General features: G+C 40.3%; 1 protein-coding gene across 2 annotated transcripts in view; it reads right to left on the bottom strand.

Annotated features, from left to right (window-relative positions):
* ROCK1 (Rho associated coiled-coil containing protein kinase 1) overlaps positions 1–18,713 on the bottom strand; it is an 84,223-nt gene extending 65,510 nt beyond the window's left edge. For both annotated transcript variants that reach the window (XM_063395739.1, XM_063395730.1), the window contains exon 1: positions 18,574–18,713. In XM_063395739.1, coding sequence (XP_063251809.1) covers positions 18,574–18,666 — 93 coding nt within the window. In that variant the 5' untranslated portion in view covers positions 18,667–18,713. The remainder of the gene's footprint in view (positions 1–18,573) is intronic.
* Positions 18,714–19,810: the final 1,097 nt, after the last annotated feature.

Genomic DNA, 19,810 nt, shown 5'->3' with positions numbered 1-19,810 from the left:
CAGAGAGCAAAACTGATAAAAATGTGTTTTCTACAAAATAAACCAAAAGGGAATGAAAGGCTAGTTTTCACTGGCATCCAATTCTATATGACTTTTACCACAGGATTTGCTTTATGAAAACATTTTTCCAGTATCTAGGTTTTTTTAAAAGTCATTTAAAAAGCACTGCTTTCTTGGAAATCTACATGAATAAGAGACTAAAGATGCTTGGTATGTATGTATAAAAATTTTAAAAACCAAGTAATTCAAAAGCCATGTCAAATGAGGTCAGACAGTATCTGTTACTTCCCATTCATATAAATTCTGTGTTTGTAAAACACTGAGGAAAGCAGGTTTCCAATTTTTAAATACTACAAAATATCAACATGAAATATTCTGGAATGTAACTGAAGAGCAGCAGTATCAGTTCAAGAATTTAGAGTAACACTTTTGTCAGACATCCTGTGCTTCACTTTCCTGAAGTCTGCTGGACCACAGAGCCAATTTCTGAAGAACTACATAAAACACAGATGGAAACAGTAATTTTGGAAACAGATGCTTGTTACCAATCATGGTCATTTTATAAATGAACATATCTAGCTTCAAAGCTTTCAAAAGGAAATGAAAAAGTTATATCTTTCATGATATTCAAACAAAATGCACTGGCACTGGCATTGAGGTAAGCTATCACCGAATTTAACTGAACTCTGAACTACAGATAAACAATTTGACTTAGAAAGGGAAAAACCTTTTCTAACCATCTAACATTAGGAAACGTCTAACACCAGGAAGTGTGTGTGTGCATACATCCTCTATACACAGATTTATACATCGCAAAATACCAAACATTTTAAATAATAATTTTTTTAAAAGTGACCTACCACTTCCATTCAGATTCACATTTTACAAACTTGGCAAGAGAAATCAAAAGTACCAAAAACTTCCACGGAAACACAAACTCCTTAGCACCTGCAAAATTACAGGCAGTTCATGATGCAAAGCTCTAAATGCTTAAGGTAGTCTTCAGAGAAGACAAGGAATGAAGCATTTCATCTAATACTGTCATGTAAAGCACATTCAAAATCCCCCTTACTTGCCTCAGTCAAGATAACACATTGTGTAACTTGGAGCAAACAGAAAAGAACTGAATTTCCTCTTTTCTGAACCGCTGTAGATCAACTCTAAGGTCATGTCACATTCACGTATTCACAGCCCTTTCTTTCCTTCCAATAAAGAATTAAGGGTCAAGTATGAGAACTGGTTGTTTCTTATCATTTTGTCCCTTTACCTATTGAACTAAGACATGACAAATTTCCAATTTATTTAACCTTACCTCATTGAAAAATCTCTTAATCTGCTTATTCTCTGAAGATGACACTTAGTCCAGTTCAATAGATTCAGTTAATAGCCAATTCTTATAAATAAGAATACAGGTAGAGATAATACCTCTTTGGGTACATATTGCTGTAAAGAATTAAGAGAAGAGCAGAGAACCAGTATAATAGATAAGCAATTCCTTCTGAAAACCAATAAAAAAGTCTATGCCTGTCCAGAGGACGAGCAAGAAAATTCAGAAAAAAGCTGAGTGGAATAGTTCTAAATTCTCACATACTATTTCTACACAGAAGTCAATCTTAACAGCAGAAAATCTTCTGAATATCCTACAGCCTGATTTGCTCTGTTTCCAAAGGCTGTTCAATGTCATGAGCATGCCAAAAACATATTTTGACTTTTCATTACCAAGTTTTTAATTTTTTTTAATTTCTAGCAGTATGATGTTAAAAATTACATAACCAAATTAAGATAATATAGTTTCTTACATTCCTTATCAATCCTCAATATTCTACTTTCTGTAAAAAGGGAGAAGTATACCTTTGACTGTCTTAACAGGTCAGTGTGGCTTAGATCTTCTATCAAGAGCCAACTACCAACACACTGAATTATTCTGAACTAGCAGAAACGTAACAAGAACCTCATGGTAAAGGGATGACTCAAAGGCATCCTGGTTTAACCTCTTTTCCTTGCAACACCACAGTGACAGTGAATGAATTTGCCTGTTTGGCACCACAGATGTTGGAGCATCTCATTTCCTCAAAAGCACATGGAATGCCAACAGCCTCACATAACTGCAGCTGGGAAGAGACCATAAGCAATAGCTGGAATTTCATTTGCTCTTTCCACTGAGTTCTTTTGATGAATTCTTATTTCATCTAACACACCTTTTGCTATGGACCACAGTAGCTATCCTCCTGCCCCACAACCCAAAACATAAGAAGGAGGTAAAATCTAAAAGGCTTGTGGCTAAATACTACAGGCTACTGAATGTAGCACAAGGGCAGTAGCTGTATTAGATGCTGGCTTACAAAACAGAGACAAGAGGCTGTTGTAGAAAGATTGTGGCCTCACTCTTGATGAACTGGCCTGAGAATTGTTGCTACAGAACCCTCTAATACCACTCTCATTGTACAAGTGGAATTCTAAAACAAATCCCTAGCACTTCTAAGTTTTATTACAGAAAAATAATCTGCTAAGAAATAAAATGCACTTGAAATTTAGAGGATAGTCTTTTCTTTATAATTCTTCATGCTCCATCAGAAATACAGATTCAACCAACTACTTCACTTGTTTTTTTAAAGTGTACCTGAAGTCTTGATTTTATGCCCAAATAAACTACATAGCTTCATCTAGTATAAGTTAACTGTTGCTTGGCTATATCTGACTGTATATGGTAACAACCTTTCATATCCAAATTACCTGTATTACTTCCACACTCACAAAGAATTGCATTCTATTTATTGAAAGCTTAATTCCATGCTAATTCTTAATTTGGAGACATACACTAATCAAGCATCTTCTCACTTGAAACCATCATAAGACAAAACCCCTACTAGCTCCTGATAATTTTGCAAGTTTGTATTAGCTTAGCAGAGGTATCTTTCCAATCTAAATGGATAATTTGAACTTGCTGGTTTAAATCCTCAGAATATTCTTTCCCTCCTTCCAGACAGAGTTCATCTTAATTTCTAGAGTATTAAATGTCACAGAGACAAAAATTAACTCTGTGGGAGCTGCTTTTCCTGTTGCTTTCTTTTTTAAATTCAGATACTATTGCTATTTAGTTACCATTTAGAGTGAAAAATATTCAAGAAAATAATAGTGGTTTATATTTTTGTCCACTTAGATTTGTTAAGCATGTATTCTATGGTTGAGTTTCTTCCATGTCTTCAGGCCACTACCTTTAAAGGTTTTTCTCTTTAAGTCTCGCTCTCCTGAGACTAGATCTGCTGTTAAGAGAGAAATTAACATTTTGGTGCTCAGCACAGATATCGTATCCTGTACAGTGTCACCTCAGAAAACAGGACCTTGACAGCTGAGAAAATAATTTGTACATATAGTACATACCATTACTTTGTGCTTAACTAGCACTGCTGCAAAAAAGTTGTTGCAGTGATTTACAAGATTCACTGAGGCTCTGAAACAGCTAGGAAAAGGCAAAGGGAAAACCAACCAGTGAAACAAGGTAGAGGTGTTTTCTCCAAAGACAGATGACCACAGAATCACAGAACAGTCTAGATTTGGTGGTACCTCAAAAGTTCACCTGATCCAACTGTTCATGAGACTGCCCAGCACCCTGCTGAGTTTTGAAAATCACCACCAACGGGGACTCTACCACATCCCTGAGGACATTGTTCCAATGACTATTGTCATAGTAAAAAATTTCTTCCGTACATAAACATCGCCCAGTGCAACACGTACATGCTGGCTCTTGTTTTCTCCTTCTGAAAAGACAGCTTTCATCTTCTTTGTAGCTGTCCTTTTAGTACTAGAACACTATGATGAGGCCCCCTCAAGCCTTCTTTCGGGAAACACCTTCACTTTTCCCTCACAAACCAAGTTCTCCAGCCCTTTTACCACCATTGCGACCTCTTTAGAACTGTCCTTGAATTGCAGGAACAAGAACTGAACACTTCCCTACACATGTGGCCTTACCAGCACTGAGAGAATGTGAATGATCTGGTGATGTGAATGATCACATCACCAGCTCTGCTACTGACCCCTCTGTAGATGCAGCCCAGGATCCAGTTTGCCTTTGTTGCTGAATCCGTGCTCTGCTGCCTCACATCCACCTTGTTGTCCAACAGGCCCCCACGCTGCTCCCAACCTCACAGATCCCAGCCTGTACCGGGCTCTTTGGTTGTGTCATCCCAGATGCAACACACTGCACTTAACTTTGTTAAACTTCATACTGTTCTTGCTTGCCCCCTCTTCCAGCCTGTCCAGGTCTCTCTGTAAGATGTCTCTTCCTTCCAAAGAGTGCCCTCACTACTCAGTTCAGGGCCATCAGCAAATTTCCGGAGGGTATGTTCAATGCCACCATCCAGCTCATGCAGAAAGACGATGGACAGCATTAAACCCAGCATCCACCCCTGAAGACCTCACTTGGGACAGGCTCCAAGCCTGAGTGAAACCCACTGACCACCACAAGTTCTGACATATTTTTCAGGACATACTTGATGTCTCACCAAAATTAATTTAACTCTACATTAGAAAACTTTAGGTAAATTATTCCTTGTAATTTGGTGTCACAATTCAGTATCCAGAAATATTCTCATCACAGTTTCCTTCTGACAAAATCTAGAGTAGAAAATTATAATTGCACAGCACTGAGAACAAAACTCCTATCAACTTTTCTGAAGCTTAGAGTACTTCAAGTGAATTTGCAGATTTTTTTATTTTAAAGGAAAAGGAATGTCATGGCTTCACATTTTTCATCACATATAGTGTGTATATATGTGTATAAAAGTTTGTGAAGGTATTGAGCATAAATTTCTTTATGTCCAATTCATTTATTTAATTATGATCCTGAGTGATTAATGAAGCTTTTCACAGAAAGGCTTTCCTGGCAATCTGTTAAACATGCCTTCAGATTTAAAAAGCAAGCAACAGTTGCATTTGAATTCATTAAGGTACTAAACCACTACCTACTCAGTATATAAGGTTAACAAGAAGGAGAATTATTTCAGAGAACTAATAAACTTTATTTATTACAACCCTCAAACTGCTTAGGTCAATGGAACATTTCAGTGATCTTCCCCCTTTCCTCCAGTGATTACACCACTGGAAACTCTGGCAAACAGGAACAGTCTCCTGTTATACTACTGAGCATTATCAGCTGAGCATTCGACACCGCAAGTAAAGTGCAACTTAAAATACATACATCTTCATTTTAACAGCTTCATACACATAAGCAACACAGTTCAAACAGTACTGACATTTTTCCATTGAAAGCATCAAATTTCCTTAAGCTCCTCTTTGTATATAATTTTCCCCCTAAAAATACAGTAATTCTCCACCAAACGTTCAATACAAAGAGAGTGATGAACATTATGAATATGCTACTAATAAAGCTAACGTACAGTAAAATTTACTTATTATATTGAAGCGCAGTAATTTTCAGGTTCATGTACTAATATGCATTAGCATGCAGAGAAACTAATTTTCTTTTAAAAACAGTATTTTGCAGTCATAAATCCATGTCCACGTAAATCAGTTTTCCCCACTTGTCCGTGGGAACATTTGAAACTTAAGAAAAATACAGCTCTAATACAAAAGGATAACCCTCTTTATGATTTTTTAATGATTTTGGGAATCCAGAGATGTTCCAGCTGAATGGAAGCTGGTAAACATTGTCCCAGTTTAACAAGGGTAAAAAGGATGACGATCCTGGAAACTATAGACCTGTCAATGTCACTTCAATGACTATTACAGAAAAGCTTATTTGGGGAGGTATTGAAAAACACCTGAAGGACAATGCAGTCTTCACAATCAGTACAGGTTTCTGAGGGGAAAGTCCTGTTCAACAAACTTAATCCCCTCTTATGACAAGGTAACACACCTAGGTATCAAGGGAAGCCAGCTGATCTAATCTTTTGGGATTTCAGTAAAGCTTTCAGCATTGCCTCACAGCATCCTACTGGAACACACGTCTAGCATTCAGATGGATAAACACACCATGGGGTGGGTGAGCAGCTGGCTCACAGGTCAGGTGCAAAGGGCTGTAGCAAATGGGGTGACATCAGACTGTGACCTGCCACTAGAAGGGTTCTGCAGGGCTCTCTCCTTCCACAGGGCCCTGTGCTCAACAACATCTTCCTAAATTACCTGGATGCAGGACTAGAAGCAATACTCAGTTTGCCAGTGATATTAAACTGGGAGGAGCTGTTGACTCCCTCAAAGGCAGGGAGGCCCTGCAGAGAGACATCAACAAATTTAAGGGCTGGGCAACCACCAACCATATGAAGTTTAACAAGAGACAAGTGCTGGATTCTGCACCTGGGATGGGGCAACCCTGGATGTACAAACAGATTACAACAAGAGGCTGGAAAGCAGCGCCGTGGGAAGGGACCTGGGGGTCCTGATCGATGGCAAGTTGACTCTGAGTCAGCAGTGCCCCAGCAGCCAGGAGGGGCAGCTGTGTCCTGGGGGGCATCAGGCACAGCACAGCCAGCTGGGCAAGAGAGTGGATTGTCCTGCTCTGCTCTGAGCTGGGGCAGCCTCATCTCGAGTGCTGGGGGCAGTTCTGGGTGCTACAAAATTAGAAAGATAAAAAGCTTTTAGAGAGTGTCCAAAGGAGGGCCACAAAGGTGGTTCAGCACTTTACAGGGAGCAGCTGAGATCACCTGGGTTGCTCAGCCTGGAGGAGACTGAGGGGAGACCTCACTGCAGCCTACAACATCCTCACGAGGGGAAGTGGAGGGGAAGACACTGATCTCTTCTCTCTGGTGATCAGAGACAGGACCCAAGAGAATGGCACGAAGCTGTGTCAGGGGAAGTGTAAGTTAGATACCGGGAAAAGGTTCTTCACCCAGAGGGTGGTTAGGCACTGGAGCAGGCTCCCCAGGGAACTAGCCACACCACCAACCCTGACAGAGTTCAAGAAGTATTCTGACAACGCCCTAAGGCACAGGGTGTGATCTCTGGGGTTTGTAAAATGTGCAAGGTCAGGATGATCCTCGTGGGTCCATCCTGATTCTATTTCCGTGATTCTACGAAACAATTAAAAATTTGAAAGCAATGGATTATATTAATATTTGTATGAAGATTTTTGTTGGCCATTCATGTTTGACATGTCCTTGTAGCTTGATGTCTGCTTTTTGAATACCTAATGGTACTACCAGTGAAATTTCTCTACCCCTTTAAAAGGAGTACAAAAGGTACTTTACCTCCACATCACTGAACCCACAAATCATGGGGGTTGGGGGAAGTACTTCCTTATTTTAGATACAGGAAACAAAAATACAGAACAGTCTCACAAAAAGACTGAAGAAATCAGGAAACCCTAACTTGAGGCACGTTAGGCCAAACAAACAATTCCAACACCAAAACCATCTTTAATTATCATCTTACTAATTTCTCTACCTGTTTTCCAAACCTCATATTTCTATAATTATCTTTCAGACAGACAAGACGTCCTTCTCCACAAAGGGCATTTTTTTGTTCTTGTACCCTACCCCTGCCACACCATAAACATAATCTGTTGTGTTCTGCAGTTAAAAATACTCAAAAGTAAGGACGGATGTATCACAATTTCAAGGATACTGCACTGATGCTTCCTACTTGTAGGCAAGAGGATAACATGGCACACCAATTTTCATTTCACCTCCCGTCTTTTCAAGAGATATTTGACTGGTACTCAAACAAAAGGAAGTATTTAAATTGAATTACTGACTTTCCACAACCTCAACATCAAAAGGATAAAGTTATAAAAAATTACTGCCAAGAATTAAGTAATTTATGGTAGGCAATAACCATTGCACTAGTTTAAGAATTAACTCGAGATTATAAATTGACATGACTAGCATTACTGACAAAATCATTTTCGTTGATTGCCCCATTAGCTGCTTCTCCTTTTCCTATCAGAACATGATTACTGGTTTTACTTCTACTGCAAAAGTGAAACAGAAATTATCTGAAGACTGAAGAACATAAATTCATGACAACAGACTCCACCCTTCTGGATTTAAAAAATTAGGTGATTCTTGTATTTTGCAGAAATGAGGACAAGGGTGTCTTGCCCAACTTAAGCAGATGCTCTTGCAGGTAACACTGCTTCCACCTTCTTCTGGATGTAGAAAGGAAGCTTAACAAATAATGCACTTTATTATACCTGAAAGACATCTGTTTATCACAATGAAATTCAAGGGAAGCCAGATCAACAGAGAATTATCTAATCTGAAGCATAAGATTTAGCTCTAAGTTGCAAGTTACTTGTTAAAGATTGTGTCTTTTTCCATTGTTACAAAGGAGGCTATGTTGATTCTAACTCCTCTGAAAAAATCCTTTATTTTGTAAACATCATATTAATTGTTAAGGTAATTCTTCAAAAACTCATGCCTCTATTTCTCTTTCCCCCCACTTTTGTTATCCCATCAGCTCAGAAGACTTTTTCTTAAATTACATGTAAGGGCCTATAAGAGGAATTATCAGTCAGAAGAAAGCTTACGATTTCAGCTTGTTCCTACAATACACCTTTGCAGAACACTTATTTTCTCCCACAAAATATGAGTAATGAAGCACCACTGTAAGGTGAGTTTTTTCATGTTGAAACATACAAGAAAGAAAGCAAAAGATGTCCTGCTTTGGTAGAGTTAGTCAGCCTCTCACAAAATAGCCAAATTTGAACAAAAACCTTCAGCTGCCTATCCTGGTTGAATCTTACACTGAAAAATTAGGCTTCTAAATACTGCAAATAAATGGTTTTGATCAACCTTTTCTTTTATTCCTAACCATATCTATGAGACTGTCAAACTCCAATGAAATAGGGTATATAAGAAGAAAAAAAAATCTGTTTTACTCTCCCCTGGAATTTATGGTTCTCAGACCCTTCTTTCCCATGAACTTACCAAGAACTTCTTTATATGAAGGTGACGTTAATGTGACTCCTTTCTTTTTCAGGAGCTCAAAGACGTGATCAAAGAACAATGCAGCCATCCCAACTATTCCCTGATGCCAGGCAAAATCAACTGTACAGAAGGCAGAAAATCACAGAGGAGTTGTCTACAGTCACTGCAGTCCCGGACCCAAAGCAGCTCCTGCAGCACCAGCATCTAACACCCCAATTTTACCTCTAAATGCTATCTGCTTAAATATGAAGTCCAGGCTACTAATGATAATAGTGTAATCTATGCACTGCATTCAGAAGGACAAAAGCTTTCTTATTCAAGCTGGAAGGCATGTGAAGACAGAAAAGAAACAAAAGGAAAACACTTCAAAGAGTCCTCGGACCTTACACTCATCAAGAATTAGAGCAAGAGAGACTTTTAGTCCTTTCCTTACTCCAATCCAATCTGCCATGCAGAATCAATGAACAGCTCTGAGCTTGCAAGCTATGTGATACAAGACCTTCTTTGTGTTACAACTTTACTCTTTAAGACAGGCAACCCAGAATTCTCCTAAATATGATTTTCCTAACCAGAGTCTTCATAGCTTGATTCGAAATCACACTGTGACTAGCTCTGATGATTTCCCTGACCACCCTATTTTCAAGTCAAAACTATCTCCAAACCCTTTTAGGTCATGCTACTTCCAAAAACCATATGCACAAAACAGTTTGTGGAGTACAAAAAAGGCTAAAAATAGCCATGGGCATTTTAGTAAAAGACAGAAGAAAAAAGCTCTTCCAGGAAACCTAATGATTTATTTGCTACAGAGAAAGCCTAGCTCTTTAATGACAAGTCCAATTATAAATTCGGTGTATTGAAAAAGAAAAACCAAAACAACCAACCAACAAACCCATTGCTCAAACAAAAAGCAACCCAATAAAATACACAATCACTTCAATAGTTCAGCTTTCACTCATGGGTCTTCATGGGCATTTTTTTTATTTACGTCACCATCTTTGCTCCACAAATGTTGGCAAAAACAGTCCCTCCTTCAAAAGCCACAGTGATTGTTGCCAATACTAGCAGAGCAAAAACTTCAATTCCTATTGAGTCTACCACTTGGCTGGCACCACTTTTGGCCTTGAATTTCCACAAAAGAGGATATATAGCATTAAACACCAGGTTTGAATGATCCCAAGATCACCAAAAATTATCATTGTTATGCTGGCAATTGTTTGTTTAATTGCCAGTGAACTTAGGAGTAAATTAATTTGAAGGAGGAGGACAGCTACCCACAGAAGATGTATTAGAGCAATAAACAAACCATCACTGATGCAGCAGAACCACCTCCCCTCTTCAAATGGGGAGAATAAATTCTCTCAGCTCAATAATGACAGGATTCTTTGCATGCCTACAATCAAAGCTACTTTCTAAGAAGAGATTAGTATAAAAACACATTTGTATAATCAGATTTCATAACAAAGAAGGGAATTCTATGATTCCACCTCTAACACTGACAGCAGTGCAGAGTATCAACACAAAGTTGTAAGACATCAGTATAATCTCTATTTTCAATCACAGCTTCACATGCTGCCTGGTATTATTCACACAACCTAGCATCTGCAAAAAGCACAAGCCAAGTAAAACTAGCTCTCACTCACTGATTGTCCTACCCTCATCTCACTCCTCCCTGCTGAAGAATCTTCCCCACCCACTCCTACTTGGTTACCCTTGGCTGGAGAGGCTGGAGAGGACTCCGCTCTTAAGTACTTAACAGAGTGACTGCACACTTGTAGCCAAATGAGCTCCCAGATCTAAACGGTGGAATTAACATGCTGGACTGTCATCCATGCTCTAAGAAGATGGTGCTTGTTGTACTGGCACCTTACACTTTAGTTTCTCTGGAGTCAAAGTTCGAAGACGGAAAACTCCACAGACAGTTTCTCTCCTCTTCATCAGTCTCTCTGGGACAGGTTCCTGCCACATCAGTATCAAAAAGTCTTCCACATTTCCAGGCCATTAAGGAAGTTCCAGCCAGCATCCCTCACTGCCTGTCAGGAGGAAAATGATCTGTGTACACAGATACAGAAAACACAAGGCTACATAATCATGAAAAACTGAAGTGACACTCGTGAAGTGCAAACTGGAGATCACAGCAAAGCATTCACTCTCTTTTTAGTTCCAACACAAAAATCCTACAACTGTTTCAACCACAGTCACAAATTAAACATCAGCTTATGAATTCAAATCAACTGACCGCTCAGATTCAGATCTTTATGCTTAAAATATCCAAATCTACAAGTGTCTCCATGGAGAAAGTTCTTCCGGTCTTCTGTGGCAAATATCTTTCAAAAAATGATTTGTGTTAGAAATATATTTACTGAACAAGAAGACCAGAACTCTGCAAATAAATGCCAAATGAGTATTGGTGACCTTTCTATTTAGTTTTTGTGAATTTTATTTTTTGCTGTGTGAAGTGTCAACAGAGAAAATAATCTTCTGAGAAGTGAAAACTTACAGGTTGCCCAGAGAAGTTGTAGAGTTGTCAAAACCCTTCCTGGGCAACCTGCTCCAGGCCATTCTATCGGAGCAGGGGGATGAGGGACCCCCAGAGGTTTCTTACAACCTCAATCACTCTGTGAAAAAACCATCATTTGTACTCAACAACATACTACTTTCCCACAATACATGGTAATAAAAATTAAGAAGGCGGACTTCCAAATCATCAAAGTAACTGATTTAGACAAAAGAAACAAATGATCAAACAGCAGCCAGTTGGAGATGAATGCCCGAACCATTGTTCCCTCACACTTTCCCAATGGAAATAACCATTATGGCTATAATACAAGTTTCACTAACCATCTGCTTAAAAACGTAACATCTACAACCACAAAACAGGAAAAAATTTCCTAGCTGAAATCTCCAGATGTCAAGAGAAGCTTCTGGCTTCCTCTTCTTTGAAAAGCACATTCCAGATGACATATTTAGTTTTGTGTAGTCAGGGGTTTTTGTGGCCGTTAATTATTTGCTAAAATCTAAGCTCAGCCTCCAAAGCAGCAGTATTTTCACAGCAGTGACTACACAGGAAAATAGCCATCTTCTATTAATGCATTTTCTACATAGACTTCTCACATCAGTTTTCCTCTGAATATATTCATTTTAATACATTTAATACATCTGAATACAGTGCAGTGCTGAGTACTATGCTGCTTTTAAGAGAAATATAAAAACACAATTAGTCAATATTTACATAACTATTAAAATTCGAGGATTTTTTCCTAAGTGAATATTATGACTCATGAAGATCTGTAAGAAAAAACAAGGACATGTTCCACTTGTGTTTCCAGTTCATTTATAAGCTTCACAGCCCAGACACATTCAGGCCAGAAACACTTTTAGGTAATTCCAATCTAGAGTCCAAAATAAAGCTTTAGTGTGTGCAGTGTTTCCTACAGAGGTTTCCAAGCATTAGGTCTTTGCATCATCTCAGACCATGCAACTGACAAAAACCAAAAAAATTTCACATATTTCTGAGATCTATGATAGAAACAGAAAAAATGAATGCATATAAGAAACATAGAGAAACTAATATAAAGAAATCTGCAGTTGGATTTCAGTTAGGATCTTCTAATAAAGAGATCTTACATACTGTCCCCATGACAGTTTTTACTGTATAAATATTGACAGGGAGTGGCAACCTTTCAGTCAGTGAAAGCCAATCCTTTACAAGATTTTGAGTATCAGACTAGACTTTGACCCGTGCTCCAGTCAGAAGCTGGTGCTGATTCTGTGCTGGTTCTCCCTCAGCAAGATGGGCAGGCAAGCAGCCCCTGCTCCTCTAGACAGTCTCCAGACAGCTGTAACTCAAGATGCACCACTGCACCTTACACCCTGCTGATGCTGAGCACGCTGCAGAGACACTTCTACCCTGCTATTGGAGACTTCAGCACAGGCAATCCCAGCATCTCAGCACAGCAAAACAACATGGGCCAGAGAAGCTCGAAACCACTTTTCTCAGAGATCCTGTTTCAGCACTTGTTCAACCACTGTTCACAGACTCATTTAGGTTAGAAAAGACCTGTAAGGTCATTGATTTCAACCATTTCCCCAGCACTGCCAAGAACAACCACTAAACCATGTCCCCATGTGCCACATTTACACGTCCCTTCCAGGGACAGGGACTCCATCCCTGCCCTGGGCAGCCTGTTCCAATGCCCATGTTCCAGTGTCACAGTTTTTCTGCTGCACGTGGCTCCCACTCCTCCTGTCTGCTGTCCATGCTGTGTGCCTTGGCATTAACTCGAGTGTTAATTTCAGCAGATAGCTGAGCAAGTCAAAAGATGATGTTATTTGCATCTGCTTTCACTGAGCTACAACTGGGTGCTGCCTGCATAGTGCCTGCAGTTTTACCAATATTGTCTCATCATCCCTCTGGCTTTATTGCTGCTGGAATGACTGGACAAATTAAGGCAAACACAGAAAAGTTTTCAGCCATTCTCCAATTTTGTTCTCAGAGAAATAAATTCAGTTTTTCAGTATTTCCATTTGGAACTGCCATTTCTTGTCGACAAAGGAGTTTTGATAAATAAAATCAAGCAACATCCACCAAAAAAAGATTTTAATTACATGGTTTGGGACCTCTTAGATTCAAAATAAACATCCTGTATCAAGACAAACATCTCAGTGTTTTTTGGTAAGAGAACTTAAAAGCTTTTTACTTATATATAGTACTAAAGTATGACCTAGGGAATTCTGCTAAGAGCAACTGTGAGGCTCACAGGGCTTCTCAGCATTTATTAAGTTCTTTGTGAGTGGCTCCTGAAGTTATCACTGTCCTCAAAGATTTACAGACCAACAGGTTGAGTTTCAATTTGACCAACAAACAAATTCCAGGTGTTTCCCTCTTCCTCCCCTCAAGCAACAAAAAAACTACTCTATAGTTGCCAGGGAAAAGGACATTGTTTACAAATATTTTTACTTTGTAAGAGCATTTATAGCTTAGTTGGGTGTTTTATTCCTCTTGTTGAAACGTGTCTTAACATCAACTTCGTATTATCATGCCTCATTAAAACTTTTAACAGGAAAATAAATAATTACATTCCTACACAGCCTCTAGTTTTATAAGCAGAAGAATTGGCTTAGTTAACTATTAATTCCTCTATAAAATCTACCATACACCATGAAACAAATGCTAACATTTTGACAGTTCCACATCTCTATTGTTAAATTTCTGAAGGCTAACGTAATACTAAAAAATTCTTAAGAGATGCAACCTGAAATAAGAACCCATCAAGTTAACTGTATTCTCAAAGCCAACTTAGAGTTGCATTTTACCTTTGACTAACATATCAAGATATATATTTTATCATTAACTTAACATCAATCTTTATATTTCACAATCTGCAGTGATGAGAAATTAATATTAACATTAACGCTAAACAGCATTATTATTGATATTAATTAACATTAATAATTAACAATAATTATTTTTGCATATAAAGTTCTGATGTGGTAATTGAAGACATGGAACTGTATTTCTAGGTCAGCCAGATGTCATATTTTGAATCTAACTACCAAATCACAGAATGGTTTGGGTTTGAAGGGACCTTTAAGGATCATCTAGTACCAACTCCCTGCCATGGGCAAAGACACGTTCCTGTAGCCCAGGTCACTCAGAGCCCCATCCAATCTGGCCTTGAACACTTCCATGGATGCTGTATCCACAGCTTCTCTAGACAAGCTGTTCCAGTCCCTCACCACCCTCCCAACAAAAAACTTCTTCCTCATGTCCAATCTAAATCTGCACATCTCAGTTTAAAGCCCTTGCCCAAACACTAACAGCCCCTGCCAAAAAGGTCATTCTCTGACAGATGAGCCAGAAATTCAGACAAAACTCCCAAGTCCTTCTCCCCAGGGCTGCTCTCAAACCATTCAACACCCAGTCTACAGTGATATTGGTGATTGCCACACCACAACTGCAGATGTTCCACTTGGAGCTACAGAATGGTAGAAACATGTCCAAGGAGATTTTGTCAGTCACAACACTTTGCCTTACTTGGAACTATCTTCATTCAACTTACAGAATTCTGCAGCTGACAATCAGCAAATGTTCATGAAGTTCTGCCTCTTGAATATACATAGACATATATACAAGAAGCTTCATTAGCAAACAAGGAAGCTTCTCACACACCACATTTTTTTAGCATTTAATCACTCAGACTTTAGGAGCAGAGTTAGTGTGGTTTCAGTCAATGTGATTTCAACAGCTATCTTGAAAGACGCCTCTAAAGTAAAGGTACTTTCAGTTATTTACTTTTTATTTATTACTTTTTAAAAATTTATTACCCAAATCCCTAATCATAAAGTCTTCAGACGTGCTTTCCAACACATTTAACAGAAGGGAAATATGTCTAGTAGGAGATACATATAGAACTCCAAATCCCAAAGATGAGGAGATCATCTTTCCATTTCCTATGCAAGACAGATGAATATGAATTAATCTAGCTGATGAAACAGGCCTAGGAAAAACAGGTGAATCAAGCTCTGTAGCTATGTATTTTTGGTGCAACAAAAAATGGAACCCTCTTCAGAGTAGATACAACAAGTTTGTGATATGCACTGTTTACTGCTGTCAGTTAATTGAAGACAAACTGCTCAACAAATGAAATATTTGACATATTTGAAGATTAGGACCACCAAAAATGTGAAGTTTTTAAAATCAGCTACGGAAGTAATTGACTAAATACCTGAATAATTATAATATTATATTAATAAATCTATGATTCCCCTGCCTAGTACTAAATCAAGTGCATGGAAGGCCCAAAGAAACAAACTTAGTTGTAACTTAAATTCATTTTCTTACTCTGTTTTTATTACAGTTGCATAAGAGAAAACAGAAAAAATAAACACCTCTCTCCCGTGCACTTCAGCTTTATGAATTTCCTTCCTGCAGCATGTAAATTGAAGTTACAAGGCCTCGGTGTGCCTTTTCTGCCTGCTCTGCCTGTTGTCAGCACGCTTCTCCCACACCTTCCTGAAACGGTAACACATCTTCCTTTGTATCAGGCCCCACCCCCATCTTCTTAGAGGGCTCATACTACACATATAAATTTAGAATCTTTCTAGCATACATAGCTTAGGACATTTACAATCCCCAAAATGGCTACAAAGCTGATTTGAAGGTTATTTCACATCTTGCCTGGTAGTCTACAAATGGTACAAACTGATGGGGAAAAAAGAACAGAAGAAAAATGAAGCAAAGTTAGAGGATAAAACCACCCTCAGGGAAGCCAAGAGCATTGCCGAGACATTTCATCATACAGCCAAAAAAATGTTTCCTGAACCTAAATGAACCCCAGCATTTTAAACTTACACATATAGAATATCAGATGCTGAAGTGTATCAGCTATTCATGCATTTCCACTCAGATAAGCACAGTAAGCTATCACTTTTGCTTAGGAAAAGTCAAAGTAGTTATAAGGAACATCAATGTACAACCTTAATCACAGGTAAAAAATAATTTAGATTTTTAAAGTTTTATTAGAATGAATTTTTGTATGTAGTCTGATCAGAAAAATATGATTTTACTTTCTTTCTAAGTGTATCACACCTAAAGTCTGTCAAATTTCCCTCTTTCACTGAGACTTGCAGGGAGGGGAATGGGGAGTTAATTTCAGAAGGTATTTAAATGCAGATCAATTACACGTACACCTAAGCATTTCTTCCTTAAAAGCATATCCATCCAGATTTTAATGGATTTGATATGTAAGTAGTACTCTGGGCCAAGAATGATGCTTGTAGTGTGAATGAACACATTAAGAACAGGTGTAAAATATTTAAGCCGTTTAGAAAATGTTAGGATACCTGAATTCTTCTATAGAAAAGATCTTGAGTGAAACAAAGTGTTAAGTCCAGCCAGCGGGAAGATTGATATATTGACCAAACACATACAAAGTTAACTTGTCAAGTGATTTCCTCAGAAGCAGCATTTTCTTTTTTAACTGGTAATAGTTTAAAAGAAATTTCCTAAAAAACTGTCACTTCAAAACACCTTAAAACCTGCGATGCAAGCACACGTTCTAAAACTTTCAACAAGCATGACAGGAAGCATCCCAGCAAGTTCATTCCCAAACTGACTACAGCTTAGCTCCTAATCACAATTAAGATAACTGAAATGGGGCAAATCCTTAAACTGATTATAAGATTAAGGAATACAGTTAAAGATACTACCAACTGCATGTCTGATACCTGCCAATTCCTTCCTACCACTGCAGGAAGGCCCCCATAGAATGGCCAGCACTTAAGCACATACCAGCAAACTGAGCCGTGGTTAATGTAAACTCTGGACTCTTAGCTGACTCTGTACTCTTAGCATTTATCAAAGAACTGGCTGTAAAAGTGTCTGATTAGTCTCGAGGTACCAAAATTGACACACTATATCCTAAGAACCATTAGCTGTGGTTCCTCATTAGCTGTGGTTCTAAGATGACAGATAGGTAAAGCATATCAAGAGAAGCAAGTTAACTAGAAGATGCAGTGCTATTTTCCTTTGTGACAGCGACATCCACAAGGCTCTGCTTTTATCTAGGGATGTAGGTTTGACCTGCCAACACTTCAGAAGCTCACAAACCTGTAATAAGCTAAAGAGAGTAAACAATATTGTGAACTTGTACAGATTCTTGCATTATTCTTTTAATCTCTCCACTGCCCTTATGCTCAAGCAAGCTTTCTGCCAAGAACCATGCAGCAGAAAATGAAGAATAACTATTAAGAACTATCTCCACCCCCACACCTCCCTTCCCTTCCAACCCCAAATGTCAGAGTTCATACGAGGAACAAATTCAATTTATTTGTTCCTCTCTCTGACAACAGAAAGCCAGGGAAAAAAACACACTAAAGAACTTCCATCACTTGCTCCAAAGAAAATAAGCCCTCTACTTCAGCGTGAAAGCACAAATTACACTTTGGTACTATTTAAGGACATCTCCAGGCATATCTAAGGACCCAGATGCATCGCAAACAAATTAGCTGGATTTGGCATGCAGTTTACTGAGGTAGTATGAGAATTAAATTTGAATTATAAGATCACCCAATTCTGTCAATTAGCTACCAAATGACGTTGGTTGATTTTATATCAAGAACTGTTATGGTTTGCTTTCCTGTGATGCAGTTGTAATAGTGACAGCACTGTTGATCAGTTAGGGAAACAACGAGCAGCCCTCTACCCCAGGCCTAGCACAACCACCAGTTTAAAATGCATTTAAACCCCTGCCCCTACCTGTAAAGGGCTTATTAATCGTGTTGTATGCGACTGTCAGCGCTGCAGTGCTTAACCGCAGCATAAGGGGACGTCAGTCTTTAAAACAGTTGCTGGAGACAGAACTGGTATCAAAGCTATTTGAAGTCCTGTGCTCCCACAGAGGAGCGGCGCTCACGATTCCCGCCCTTGTGGAACGGCTCCACCGCCCTGTGACAGCCGGAGAGCACGGAGCAGTGCGCGGAGCGAGAGATGACAAGCGTGAGGCAGGGCTGGGCATGAGCCGCTCTCCGGCACACGGGCACATTCCCGCACCCTCAGCCCGGCGCCGAGTAAACAAAGCACCAGTGCGGAGCTGAGCAGGGCGGTGACTCAGCCAGGAGAGCGAGATTCGGTCCCACAGGGTAAGGAATTCGGGGAGACGTGACCGGGGGCCCATGGGCGCTCCCTACTCACCAGCAAACAGTCCACGTTCACTTCGGATTTGGGGTCCTTCAAAGTCACGTCGATTTTCTCAAACCGAGACTCAAAACTTTCTCCCGTCGACATGTTTCCGGAGATAAAAAGTTTCCCTTATTCCAGAGTAAAGTAAGGTTAAAAAAAAATAATGAAAAAGTAAAAAAACGCCACGAACAGGCGAGCACAAAAGAGAAACCACAGCCTGCACCAGGCTGAGGAAGCGCCTCCTGCGAGATCCCTTCAATCACAGAAGTCTCTGGGGCAAGTCCCCGACAACGGGACAGAGAATCCAAGGGGAGCCCCCAGCAGGCGCAGGACGAGGCTGCTTTCTCCCTCTGCTCCTCCAGGCACGCACGCAGCTTCTCGGGATGCTCACAGCTCCGCAGCAGCAGGTTTCCTCTCCCTCCCTCCTCTGCTCGGGCCCCACCGTCTCAGCATTCCCATTTTCCCAGCCGGGGAAGCCGTCCTGGGATCCAGCGTAGCGGTCCCTCCTCCTGGCCCTGCTGCTGCAGCGCCGGCGGGTCGGTGCCAGGTTCCGGAGCGCGGCTTTCTTTCCGGCGAACCACAAGAAACAACAGAAGAGGGAAAAAAAAAAAAAAAAAAAGACGCACACGAAAAAGAAAAAAAAGAAAAAAAAAGGAAAGAAAAAAAAGACAAAAGCTTGCAGGCACACCAACAAGACAAAAATGGATGGAAAAATAAAACTTAAGGGAATCCTCTCGACGGCGTGTCTCAGCGCCGTGGGTTCGGTCCGTCCGTGGGCACGGGGCAAGCAAGCGAGGAAGGCACCGAGCGAGTGCCCCCGCGGGCGGCGGACAAGTCACCTCACCGGCGGAACGGCCGCAGCAGCATCTTTCTTCCTCTCTCCTCCTCCTCCTCGCCGCCTCCCGCAGCTGCCAACACCGGTTCAGTCCTCCCCTCTCCGCTCCTCCGCCTCACGGACGGGAGGGCAGCCCAGACCGCCTCAGGACCGACCCGAGGTTGCGGCGTGCGGGGAGAGGAGGGAAGGAGGCGGCTTAGGGGGAGGGGAGAGCGTGAGGTCCGGCGGCTGCAAGGGAACCTGCGAAAGGCACCAACATGTCCGCCTTCCTGTTTAAACAGTCGGGCCGGGGCGCATGCGCGGGGGGAACGGCCCCGTGCGGGCGGTGACGGGACGGGACGGCCGCAGGAGGTGCGCGCGCCTGGGAAGGAATCAGAGTCACAGACTCGATTAGATTGGAAAAGACCTCTGAGA

Source organism: Prinia subflava, chromosome 1 (genome assembly GCF_021018805.1).
Source record: "Prinia subflava isolate CZ2003 ecotype Zambia chromosome 1, Cam_Psub_1.2, whole genome shotgun sequence".
Classification (NCBI taxonomy): Eukaryota; Metazoa; Chordata; class Aves; order Passeriformes; family Cisticolidae; genus Prinia; species Prinia subflava.
Note: the sequence above shows the minus strand (reverse complement) of the source record. Positions and strands in the feature narration are given on the sequence as shown.